Genomic DNA, 11687 nt, shown 5'->3' on the forward strand with positions numbered 1-11687 from the left:
TGCGGGTGAGTGGGTGGGTGAGTGTGTGAGCGAGTGGGTGGGTGAGTGTGTGAGGTGAGTGTGTGAGCGAGTGGGTGTGCGGGTGAGTGGGTGGGTGAGTGTGTGAGGTGAGTGTGTGAGCGAGTGGGTGTGCGGGTGAGTGGGTGGGTGAGTGTGTGAGCGAGTGGGTGTGCGGGTGAGTGGGTGGGTGAGTGTGTGAGCGAGTGGGTGGGTGAGTGTGTGAGGTGAGTGTGTGAGCGACTGGGTGTGCGGGTGAGTGGGTGGGTGAGTGTGTGAGTGACTGGCTGTGTGAGGTGCGTGGATGGGTCAGTGAGTGGATGAGTGAGGAGGGGTACCAGGTCGTCTACTGGGGGTGAGGGGTCATTATACAGGGCGGTTCAAAGGTCAAGACACAGTTTCTTGGGTTTCTATTTTATTGTGATTTTCCGAGTTTACAAAGGTAGCTCTCTCTCCATCCGTCTCTCCACTCTCTCTTCCTCTCTCCACTGCTGGGCCTGTAGGCTTGGCCCGAGCGAGTTCCCGCCTTTTCACGAGTTGATTCCGCCCCCCGCCGTGGCTTTGTCGGCACGAGGCTTCTGCGCCGGTGAGTGTCAAGGGCTCCAACGGGCCCCAAGCCGCTGCCCCGTCGTCACCCGCCGCCGTGGACAAAGCGCCGATGCTCGACATCATGAGCTGCGTGGAGAGGGACCTGCTGGACCTCGTGTTGCGCACGGGCTACAACATCGTCCAGGAGAACGGACAGAGGAAGCTGGGACCGCCGCCCGACTGGCAGGGCCCCCCTCCCGCCCGCGGCTGCGAGGTGTTCCTGGCGAGGATCCCGCGCGACCTGTACGAGGACGAGCTGGTGCCCGTGCTGGAGGCGGTGGGGCGGCTGTACCAGCTGCGCCTCATGATGACGTACCACGGAGAGAACCGCGGCTACGCCTTCGCCACCTTCGCGACGCGCTCGCAAGCCGCGGACGCCGTCAGGAGACTCCACAAGTCGGAGATCCGCCCGGGGCAACGGATCGCGGTTCACGTGAGCGTCGACAATCGCCGCCTCTTCTTGGCGGGGCTGCCGAAGGTTAGGACGCGGGCCGAGGTGATGGCGGCAATGAGCGACGTCACGGAGGGCGTCGTGGACGTCCAGATGCGCTTCTGTCGCCACGACAGGAGCCACAGCCGAGGCTTCGCGTTCGTCGAATACGAGAGCCACCGCGCGGCCTGCATGGCCCGCAGGGTGCTGCTGCCGTACTCCTTCCGGCTGTGGGGCCGAGACATCCACGTGGACTGGGCCATCCCGCAGCGAGACCCGGGGGCGGCGGCTGCTGCTGCTGCTGCCGCGGCGGTGGTGGTGGTGGCAACGGAAGACGACGAGGAAGGGGGGGAGGAGGCGGTGGCAACTGAAGATGAGGAGGGGGGGGGGGGGGGAGGAGGCGGTGGAGGAGGAGGTGGAGGAGGGGGGGGAGGAGGAGGTGGGGGAGGAGGAGGCAATGGAAGACGAGGAGGAGGTGGCGGCAGTCCCAGGCCTCCCGCCGCCGGAGTGCGCCGTCTCCGACAAGGCCCCGCACAACCTGTTTGTGGGCTGGGCGGCGCACACGCTGCTCTGGCGGGCACCTCACCACCCGTGGCCCACGCCAATCGGTCTGGACGAGCTGCCGGAGACGGCCGTCTTGTCGTGGGAGACGCGTTTGCAGGCGCTGCTACGGAGCGCCGGCGTGGGCCACGCGACCTTCGAACTGCACGCTCACTCGGAGCCCGGCAGGCCCATGGGCCTCCTGTACAAGGTCTCCGTTCCCGGGATGATGCGGGAAGGCAGCGGCTTCTTCCCCGCGGTGCTGAGCTCCAGCGCGGAAGGAGCTCGCGAAGTGGCCAGCGGCCTTCTCTACGAAATCCTCGGCGACGCCAACCCCCTGAGGGTGGGCCCGGTCCCCGCCGCCACGCTGCCTCCCGGCTGCCCCGTCCGGAACCTCCCGGCGTATCCCGGCGACTTCCCCGCGCCCCGGCAGCCGGTCGCCGCGCGCCTGCCGACGAGCGGCACGCACCCGTAGTGCCGCGTGGCCGTCGCGGCGGCGTTCGTCAGGCCGCGGACGGCATCCCACCGCTCGGCGTTCGCTCTGAAGCTCACGTCCGCTCTGCCGTGTTCACCGTCAAACCGCAAGTTGCCCGCCCGCTCACTCGACGTGCTCACGTTGATCGGTTGTTGCCTCTGTGGCCGTACCCGTGAATCCCTTCCCAGGCCAGCGGGCGTGACCCCGTGACCTCGCCAGGTGTGACCCCGTGACGTCACCAGGCGTGACCCCGTGACCCCCCCAGGTGTGACCCCGTGACATCACCAGGTGTGACCCCGTGACGTCACCAGGCGTGACCCCGTGACCCCGCCAGGTGTGACCCCGTGACATCACCAGGCGTGACCCCGTGACGTCACCAGGCGTGACCCCGTGACCTCGCCAGGTGTGACCCCGTGACCTCGCCAGGCGTGACCCCGTGACGTCACCAGGCGTGACCCCGTGACGTCACCAGGTGTGACCCCGTGACCCCGCCAGGCGTGACCCTGTCATTACACTTTAATGAAAACCGACAACTGAATCCGTAAAAAAAAAATGATTTCAGGTGTTTGACGCGTCAACGCCATTTCGTTTTGAAAATGTCGGGGAGAAAAAAATATTTTTTTCACATCGCATTTTGATTCATCAAATAGAAAAACCCACTCACCCACCCACACACTCGCTCACCCACTCACACACCCACTAATCCACCCACCCACACACTCGCTCACCCACTCACACACCCACTAACCCACCCACCCACACACTCGCTCACCCACTCACCCACCCACCCACACACTCGCTCACCCACTCACACACCCACTCACTCGCTCACCCACTCACCCACCCACACACTCGCTCACCCACTCACCTCACACACTCACCTCACCCACTCACCTCACACACCCACTCGCTCACTCACCTGTTCACACACACACTCACCCACTCATCTGTTCACACACTCACCCACTCACGTAGCGACTTTGCTACATACGGAGATGTCCGTGCACCGCCTCGTTTGCACAGCCTCTATCCCTGTGCCACGTGTAGTTCGTGCACACACAGCTGTTAAAGAGTTTGATGTTTTATCGATTTACAATTTACGTGTGTTTTTTCCCCGTAATGGTTTTTTGTTAATGTTTTAGCGGAAATAAAGTCCTGAAAAGTCTCTTCCTCTCTCTCTCGACTCTCTCGGCCGAGTATCTGCCACTGATGGTTGTGAGTGTCGCATGCTTGGGACCCGTCTTCCCCTCCTCTGCGGATTTAATTTGATGTGCTGATTCCGTTTAGAACAGGTCCCTGCGGGGTGGGCTGGTAGGAACGAACAAATGAATGGCTATAATAAAATGAAATGGCGGGGGTACGATACGAAGGGAGAGTTTGAGGCCTAGTTCTAGGCTTTAGGCCTAGCTGTAGGCTTTAGGCCGCTGTGAGTTAATTTGTAATTTAAATGTTTTCATTAAAAGCTATCTCAGGGAATTATAAGGGAATGTTACACTTGTTTAGCCAGGAAAGCGTCACTGAGTCTAAAGGTTTTTGTAGGGTCCTGCCAAGTGTTTGCAGTAGGGGGCGATGTTGCTACACCTAATCGGACATCGGACGGACGATATAATCTATTGTAGGCTGGTTCACTTCGTTCCTACCAGTATAAAGGATTTAAATAACCTATAACTATAGGGTGACACCTGTCGGCCTGGAGTGGTGATTACGGTCATGGGTGCATTACGCAATGCCTCATTATATGGGGGGTGGGGGGGCGTATCTGGGGTGAAGATGAAGGTGGAGTCGGTCAAGAAGCTCCTCTGGGAAGCGGCTGGAGGGTTCTGGAAAGGGGGCGTGGCCAGAGGTGGCGCTTGGCGGATATGAGGGATGATGGACCGGCGGTTCGTGCCGCCGTGGGTGCTGGCTGCGTCGCTGCTCGCCGGCATCATCTCTTCGTGGCCGACCTCGTGACGGATATTCGGCAGGACGGGCAGCTGGCGTGGCGAGGCCGGAGATGGGGCTGCGTGTCAGGATCGCCAGTGTGCAGCCGCGTTACGCGAGAGAGTGTGCTCTCAATAAGTCGCCCGCTGCACATTTGTGAAAACAACAACAACACGACGACGACAACAACAAAGAGGTACCTCGCCATTCTTTTGCTGCTTCAGAGTTAACTTTTATTACCCTTTAGCTTTTTTATTCGGTAAAGTCACGTCGGCGAAACATTAAAACAAATCGAATGACGACGTTTCGGGCGCAACACAAGCGACCCTCTTAAGGTGGGGGCAACAAAAAAGGACGCAAACTCCTTAGGCCTCGCCCCGGGGCCTACTCCTTAGGCCTTGCCCCAGGGCCTACTCCTTAGGCCTCGCCCGTGGCCACGCCTGCGGCCTCAGAGAAGTACGGATGGAAGAGGGCGACAGACGCAGAGATGCGCTTGCGGGGGCTGAAGGTCAGCAGCTCCTGCGGGAGGCACGGCCGTGCGTGCGGAGGGCGCGGAGAGACACAGAGAGACACAGAGAGACACAGAGAGACACACAGAGACACAGAGACACAGAGAGACACAGAGACACAGAGAGACACAGAGAGACACAGACAGAGAGACACAGAGAGACACACAGAGACACAGAGAGACACAGAGACACAGAGAGACACAGACACACAGAGAGACACAGACACACAGAGAGACACAGAGAGACACAGAGAGACACAGAGAGACACACAGAGACGAGAGGCGATGCGTTATTGCCCGCTCAACGGTAATCCCCGTCGAAGCGCGACAATTGCCGTCGCGTACAATCCGCCCGCGTCTCACCAGCAGCAGCGCCATCGCCACATTCTCGTTGCCCGGCGCGACCTCCAGCCCCATCTCCGGCGTGGAGTCGACCAGGGCCCGCGGGGCAGCGTGGAGACCGTAGGAGGAGTGGCGACCACCGAGCTGAGTTTGCGCGGCAAAGTCGCCGTGCGGCAGGGAGGCTCCGAGCAGCCACTCCTCCAGGCTCGGCACGCCTAGCAGACTGGGACATGGGGGACACGGGGGGAGGGGGGGGGTAAGGGGGGGGTAGGGGGGAGGGTAAGAGGGGGGGTAAGGGGGGGGTAGCGGCGGAGGTGACGGTGAGAATTCGGCTGTTGACTATCAACCCACTTTCATCAATGATTGCGCAACGGAGTGGCTGTTGTGGAATTTACATCAACAGCCAAATACTCCTGCCCCCCCCTCCTCCTTCTTCTCCTCCCCCTTCCCCCTCCCCCCCCCTCCTTCCCCCTCCTCCCCCTTCCCCCTCCTCCTCCTCCCCCCCCTTCTTCTCCTCCCCCTTCCCCCCCCTCCTCCCCCTCCCTCCTCCCCCTCCTCCCCCTTCCCTCTCCCCCTCCCCCCACCCTCCCCCACCCCACGTTGCTCTCCGCTAACAAATGAGATGGCGTCTATTGGCCCCCGCACCGCTCCCCACGGCACGCTCGCCACGAGCTACTCACCCGAATATCTTCGTCAGCTGATCGACATCGGAGCCTCCGGGGAAGAGAGGCCTGCGTTGAGGGGAGACAAGGAGGTCACCTGATGCGATGTCGCTTAGAACCTTTTTGCTTCTTTCGGTAAAGTCACGTAGAAGGGAAATCATAAAATAATAAAACGCAATAAAATACAATTCTCACGACGTTTCGGCCACAACGCAAGCAGCCGTCCTCGGGTGAAGAGCAAGTCTGTCGGAAAGACGGCGTCTGAATGAGCACCACCAGGCTTGTCAGCGTATATATTTAAATATATACTTAAATACTTAAATATACGCTGCCAAGCCTGGTGGTGTTCAGAAGAACAGGTCTGTCGGAAAGACACATCATCATAATAACAACAACACCAATTCAATGGGGGAGAGGTGGCATGGTGTTCGGTCGGACCCACGGGGGCACCTATCCTGGCACGGGCGCCATGGCGACGCCACCCTGCCAGGCCTGTGGTGACATTGCGTGCGGGAGAGGTGGGTGGGTGGCTGTGTGGGTGGTTTGGTGGGTGGGTGGATTGATAGGTGGGTGGCTGTGTGGCTGGGTGGGTGGTTTTGTGGATTGGTGGGTGGGTTGATAGGTGGGTGGGTGTGTGGGTGGGTGGGTGTGTGGGTGGGTGGTGAGTGAGTGGGTGGGTGGGTGGGTGGGTGGTTTGGTGGGTGGGTTGATAGGTGGGTGGGTGTGTGGGTGGCTGGGTGGTTTGGTGGATTGGTGGGTGGGTGGGTTGATAGGTGGGTGGGTGGGTGGTTTGGTGGGTTGATAGGTGGGTGGGTGTGTGGGTTGGTGGGTGGCTGGGTGGGTGGATTGGTGGGTGGGTGGGTGTGTGGGTGGCTGGGTGTGTGGTTTGGTGGGTGGGTTGCTAGGTGGGTGGGTGGGTTGCTAGGTGGGCGGGTGGGTTGCTAGGTGGGTGGGTGGGTTGCTAGGTGGGTGGGTGGGTTGCTAGGTGGGCGGGTGGGTTGCTAGGTGGGTGGGTGGGTTGCTAGGTGGGTGGGTTGCTAGGTGGGTGGGTTGCTAGGTGGGTGGGTTGCTAGGTGGGTGGGTGGGTTGCTAGGTGGGTGGGTTGCTAGGTGGGTGGGTTGCTAGGTGTGTGGGTGTGCGGGTGGCGGTGCTCAAGGAGCACCTGCGTGTAAACATCTCAGCAAAGATGCAGCCGACGCTCCACAGGTCGGCGGCCGGGCCGCAGGTCACCCGCAGCAGCAGCTCCGGGGCGCGGTACCACGACGGGGACACCTACAGCAGCGGCACACACAAAGACAAATATCCCCCGTGTAGCCTTCACACACCGTAGGGGCAAGTGCCCTTAGCGAGTAGCAGCGCCTATGACGGCCGGCACACGAGGGGGTGGGTGGCCAGCACCGCACCCGGCCGCCTTTGTCTACCCGGTGGCGATGTTTACCGCGCACCGCACCGGGTACTCTTTTGAGGCTGAGTCAACCTAGGGGAGGCCCGGGACCGGTTAAGATAATCGTCGCCGGTGTTGGCCGGAAGACAGATTCAGACGCTGTCTCCTCGACAGACCTGGTCTTCACCTGAGGACGGCTGCTTGCGTTGTGGCCGAAACGTCGTGAGAATTATTTTATTATGTTTTATTTTTATTATTTTATTACTTCCCTTCTACGTGACGACTTTACCGAAAGAACCAAGAAGACCTCTCTCTCTCACTCTCTCTACTCACCGCCGGGGTGAGAGCCGTGCTCGCGCCGTCCAAGAGGAAGCGTCCGAGCCCCCAGCCGGCGAGCTTGACGCGCCCCGAGGCCGTCACCAGGACGCTGCGTGGCGTGAGCTCGCGGTGCTCCAGGCCGTGGCCGTGCAGGTAGCGCAGCCCACACAGCAGCTGGCGCGTCACCTCCTGGGCACGGCGCAAGGTCACGGCACAAGGTCACGGCGCAAGGTCACGGCACAAGGTCACGGCGCAAGGTCACAGCACAAGGTCACGGCACAAGGGCACGGCACAAGGTCACGACGCAAGGTCACGGCACAAGGAGGGGGGGGGGGGAGTGTAAACTCGTTAGCCGCTCCGAGGCTCGGCTGGCAACGTGCGTGCGAGATACACAGAGACTGGTAGACTCATAGAGACTCAGAGATACACAGAGACACACAGAGACTCATAGAGACTCATAGAGACTCAGAGACACACAGAGACTCATAGAGACTCATAGAGACACAGAGACACACAGAGACTCATAGAGACTCACAGAGACACACAGAGACCCATAGAGATACACAGAGACTCTGAGAGTGGTGTTGCCTTTTGGGGGTGGGGTAGCGAGTGACGGGGTGGGTGGTGGTGGTGCTGGCGGTGGCACCTTGATGTGGTGGGACGGTGTGTGGGGCGACTTCCCCAGGTAGGTGGACAGATCCTGGTCTACGAGCTCACAGACCACGGCGTGACGCGCGCCGCCCTCGTCACGAATATCCACAAAGACGTCCAGCAGCCTGGGGCAGGCCGGTCGGGGGTCGGAGACATCAGAGCAAGAGAGCGCAGAAGTCATCTCGGTTTGACGACGACGACGACGACGATCTGTCTCCTAATCTTTTCAAGACACGATGACCGTGGACAATTGGAGGATGGAGGCTGACGTGGCGACGATTGCGAGGGATCGTGACGCGGCGCGAGGGGTGGGAGAGACACCCACCTCACCACGTTGGGGTGCTCCAACTCCATCCACGGTGGAGATGGCGACAACGTAAGGCGAGTGACACCAAGACACGATGACCGTGGAGGATTGGAGGCTGACGCGGCGACGATTGCGAGGGATTGTGACGCGGCGCGAGGGGTGGGAGAGACACCCACCTCACCACGTTGGGGTGCTCCAGCTTCGTGAGCAGCTGTAGCTGCAGCAGCTGCCAGGCATCTTCCTCCGGGCCCCCGCCTGTCTGCAGGCGCAGGCCCTTGAGCAGCACCACAAAGCGGCCCTGGTCCCGGAGGTCGCGAGCCTTCAAAGTCGTCGCGGCCCCGTAGACCCCAGCGCCCAACTCGGCCACGGACTCGTACTGCTGCTCCATCCCCGCCGCCCCCAAACGCTTCGAACGCAGACGCCGCCGGTCACGTGGATGTCCTCTGCTGCCGGAAGGACGCCGCCGCTAGCAGCAGCAGCAGCAGCGATCACACAGAGACGCAAGAGAGATAGAGAGAGAGAGAATTGTCACAGAGGGTCACAGATACACATAGAGGGTAAATGGGCGAGGTTAATGACTGTGGCTCATGCAGCTGCAATGGTTGCTTTGGGTATGCGGTTCAGACCTCCCCAGAGACCCTGGCTGACAGAGGTCTTCAGGCTGGCTGAGAAAAAGCGACAGGCCCACTCTCATAGTCTACGGCATTCCACGTCAGAGAATGAGGAGGCTTACCGCAGCCTTCGCTCGGAGGTTCTGAGAGCCGTGAGGCGCTGCAATGATGGGTGGTGGTCGCGGGTTTCTGAGGAGATGGAATCTGCCTCAGTAGCCCGTGATCAGACATCGCTGTTTAATTCCATCAAAAACGTAATTTGTAGTGCCACACCTATCACCATCATTCGGGGAAAGAATGGTGATCCAATCTCCGATCCCCAGGAACAGGTTTGCAGATTTGCTGAGCATTTCTGTGAGGTCCTGGGGGAGGGGAAATCCCTCAGCCAGGAAAACATCATGGCACAAAGTGGGGATGACACTGCTGAGGCTGCGGTGCCTCAAATATTGGAAGAAGTCACCCCTGTGAGTGACTGGTTGAGGTGCCATCTGTTGAGGAAGTCCTGAAGGAGATCCAGAGTCTGAGACCAGGAAAGGCACCAGGCAGAGATGATCTCCCAAGGGAAATTCTAGACAGAGCAGCCTAAACATTTAGGCTGGCCTGTCTACGATCCATCTTAACCCGTTAGAAACATTTAGGCTGGCCAAGCAGGCCGGGCAATGTAGCCCAGCCCGGCCCAGCCCAGGGCAAGCAGGCTGGGCAATGTCACCCAGCCCAGGCCTAGCCGAAGCAGGCCTAGGGCTGCACTCACTCACCTCGTGGTTCGCTCCGTAGACGTCTGTGTGGGTGGTGGGGGTCTTGAGCTCTCTACTCCGTCGTGGCGAGGAGGTGACACACGAAGCTATTGCCTCGTGTGGAGGTGGTGGTGGAGGTGGTGGTGGTGGAGGTGGTGGAGGTGGAGGAGGAGGTTCGACGTTTCGCTACCACAACCAGGGCGGGAGACGGACCGCTGGTGGGAACGCGTGGCTTTAGCAGGGCGCGTTTAGAAAACGTAGCGCGGATAGGCGACCACGTGGCAGCGGGGCTAAATTCCGTAGAGCTGATAAGCGCTGCCCATAAAGTCAACACTGGCCACAGTTCTGTGTGTGCAGCAGTCGATTTGAAGTTTTTCGTGACTGATATGATCCATATCCTTTGCTTCTTTCGGTAAAGTCACGTGGGTGAAGATTTTAAATATAAAATAGAAATAAGCAAAGAGTATATGCGCATACTCTGTGTTTTTTTCGGTAAAGTCACGGAGGTGAAAAAATTAAAATTAAAAAAAATTTAATCGCGACGTTTCGGGCGACACAAGCTTCCGAAAAAGTCGTCTTTTAATTTAATTTTAAAATGTTTAATATTTTATTATTTCCCTTCCACGTGACTTGACCAAAAGAACCAAGAAGATGAATCCCTGCAGTCACGAAAGCTTTAAATCGAAAAATTGAGGCTTTTTTTTGACGGAACATGCAAAACACTTTAAATTCGCAGCTACAAAAACTCTAGCCCGGTACGTCAAAACAAGATGTCATGTATATCAACATGTAACATATCGAGTGCATTGTATATAAGTGTAGTGTATATAGTGTAGTGTATATAAGTGTAGTGTATATCAGTGGCGGCTCCTGCAAAATCTCTCAGGGGGGGCAAATGTCTGGATGATTGATAAGGATAAGGTCCACCCATGCAATGGATAAATTAACAGCTTAAGCATGTAAAGGCAACTTCACTTCTTTAATATTAATGAAAAATAAAGTGACTCTTACAATACATCTTGTTTGTTTCTATACTCACTATTAAAACAAACCACTCAAGTTTATTTTATTAAAGATTCCACTAGGTGGCGACAAATAATATTGTTGACTGAAACGTGCTTACGTATGATGACGTAAGCACATATGATGACGTTAGCACGTTAGTGTGAGCCCTCCCGGAAGCCATAGAGAATGCATTGCAGCGCCCGCCGTTCGAAAAAAAAACATCTTTGAATGTAAGTCTATGGGGCCACTCGGGGCGATTCTCAGCCGGAGTGAAATCGCCCAAAAAGAGGCGGTACTCCACAGAACGTGACATGACGCTGATTGGACTATATCCAGAGGCACAATAACGGCTAGCGTGACTCTGTGGTTGAATGACATTGGTGGTGCGTCGCCCAATCGCCCTAATGAAGAAACCGCCCCTGGGGTCATAGGCAGCATTCCTCCTCCTCCAAACACGGCGAGTTGAGTTGATGCCAAAGAGCTCCATTTTGGTCTCATCTGACCACAACACTTTCACCCAGTTGTCCTCTGAATCATTCAGATGTTCATTGGCAAACTTCAGACGGGCAAGTATATGTGCTTTCTTGAGCAGGGGGACCTTGCGGGCGCTGCATGATTTCAGTCCTTCTCGGCGTAGTGTGTTACCAACTGTTTTCTTGGTGACTATGGTCCCAGCTGCCTTGAGATTATTGACAAGATCCTTCCGTGTAGTCCTAGGCTGATTCCTCACCGTTCTCATGATCATTGCAACTCCACGAGGTGAGATCTTGCATGGAGCCCCAGGCCGAGGGAGATTGACAGTTCTTTTATGTTTATTTCATTTGCGAATAATCGCACCAACTGTTGTCACCTTTTCACCAAGCTGCTTGGCGATGGTCTTGTAGCCCATTCCAGCCTTGTGCAGGTCTACAATCTTGTCCCTGCCATCCTTGGAGAGCTCTTTGGTCTTAGCCATGGTGGAGAGTTTGGAATCTGATTGATTGCTTCTGTGAACAGGTGTCTTTTATACAGCTAACAAGCTGAGATTAGGAGCACTCTCTTTAAGAGTGTGCTCCTAATCTCAGCTCGTTACCTGTATAAAAGACACCTGGGAGCCAGAAATCTTTTTGATTGAGAGGGGGTCAAATACTTATTTCCCTCATTAAAATGCAAATCAATTTATAACATTTTTGCCTGGATTTTTGTTGTTATTCTGTCTCTCACTGTTCAAATAAA

At 57.3% G+C, this 11687-nt stretch overlaps 2 protein-coding genes across 2 annotated transcripts; one reads left to right on the forward strand and one right to left on the reverse strand.

Annotated features, from left to right (window-relative positions):
* The first annotated feature begins 655 nt into the window (after nucleotides 1-655).
* Nucleotides 656-2402, forward strand: LOC133361522 (uncharacterized). Its single transcript, XM_061580448.1, has 2 exons — nucleotides 656-1297; nucleotides 1418-2402. Exons 1-2 carry the CDS (start codon nucleotides 656-658, stop codon nucleotides 2204-2206), a joined length of 1431 nt encoding a protein of 476 aa, XP_061436432.1. The 3' UTR covers nucleotides 2207-2402.
* A 1774-nt stretch (nucleotides 2403-4176) lies between these two features.
* LOC133361523 (cyclin-dependent kinase 4-like) lies at nucleotides 4177-9614 on the reverse strand. The gene is made up of 8 exons (XM_061580449.1): nucleotides 9489-9614; nucleotides 8299-8588; nucleotides 7811-7940; nucleotides 7180-7353; nucleotides 6625-6734; nucleotides 5481-5531; nucleotides 4822-5023; nucleotides 4177-4469 (listed from the first exon to the last, which is right to left on the reverse strand). Exons 2-8 carry the CDS (start codon nucleotides 8508-8510, stop codon nucleotides 4368-4370), a joined length of 981 nt encoding a protein of 326 aa, XP_061436433.1. The 5' UTR covers nucleotides 8511-8588; nucleotides 9489-9614; the 3' UTR covers nucleotides 4177-4367.
* Between the last annotated feature and the right edge of the window lie 2073 nt (nucleotides 9615-11687).

This window comes from Lethenteron reissneri, unplaced genomic scaffold, assembly GCF_015708825.2.
Source record: "Lethenteron reissneri isolate LAM-NWPU_2019-01 unplaced genomic scaffold, ASM1570882v1 scaffold_1129, whole genome shotgun sequence".
NCBI lineage: Eukaryota > Metazoa > Chordata > Hyperoartia > Petromyzontiformes > Petromyzontidae > Lethenteron > Lethenteron reissneri.

What these genes read in the sequence shown, in the direction of transcription:
- LOC133361523 (XM_061580449.1), bottom strand. Translation starts at nt 8,510, where the DNA reads ATGGAGCAGCAGTACGAGTCCGTGGCCGAGTTGGGCGCTGGGGTCTAC. An exon ending in GAGCACCCCAACGTGGTGAG is followed by an intron (nt 7,941 to 8,298) that starts GTGGGTGTCTCT and finishes GGCCTGCCCCAG; the next exon opens with GCTGCTGGACGTCTTTGTGG. An exon ending in GCTGAGATGTTTACACGCAG is followed by an intron (nt 5,532 to 6,624) that starts GTGCTCCTTGAG and finishes CCCTCAACGCAG; the next exon opens with GCCTCTCTTCCCCGGAGGCT.
- LOC133361522 (XM_061580448.1), top strand. Translation starts at nt 656, where the DNA reads ATGCTCGACATCATGAGCTGCGTGGAGAGGGACCTGCTGGACCTCGTG. An exon ending in TCCCGCAGCGAGACCCGGGG is followed by an intron (nt 1,298 to 1,417) that starts GCGGCGGCTGCT and finishes GGGGGAGGAGGC; the next exon opens with GGTGGAGGAGGAGGTGGAGG.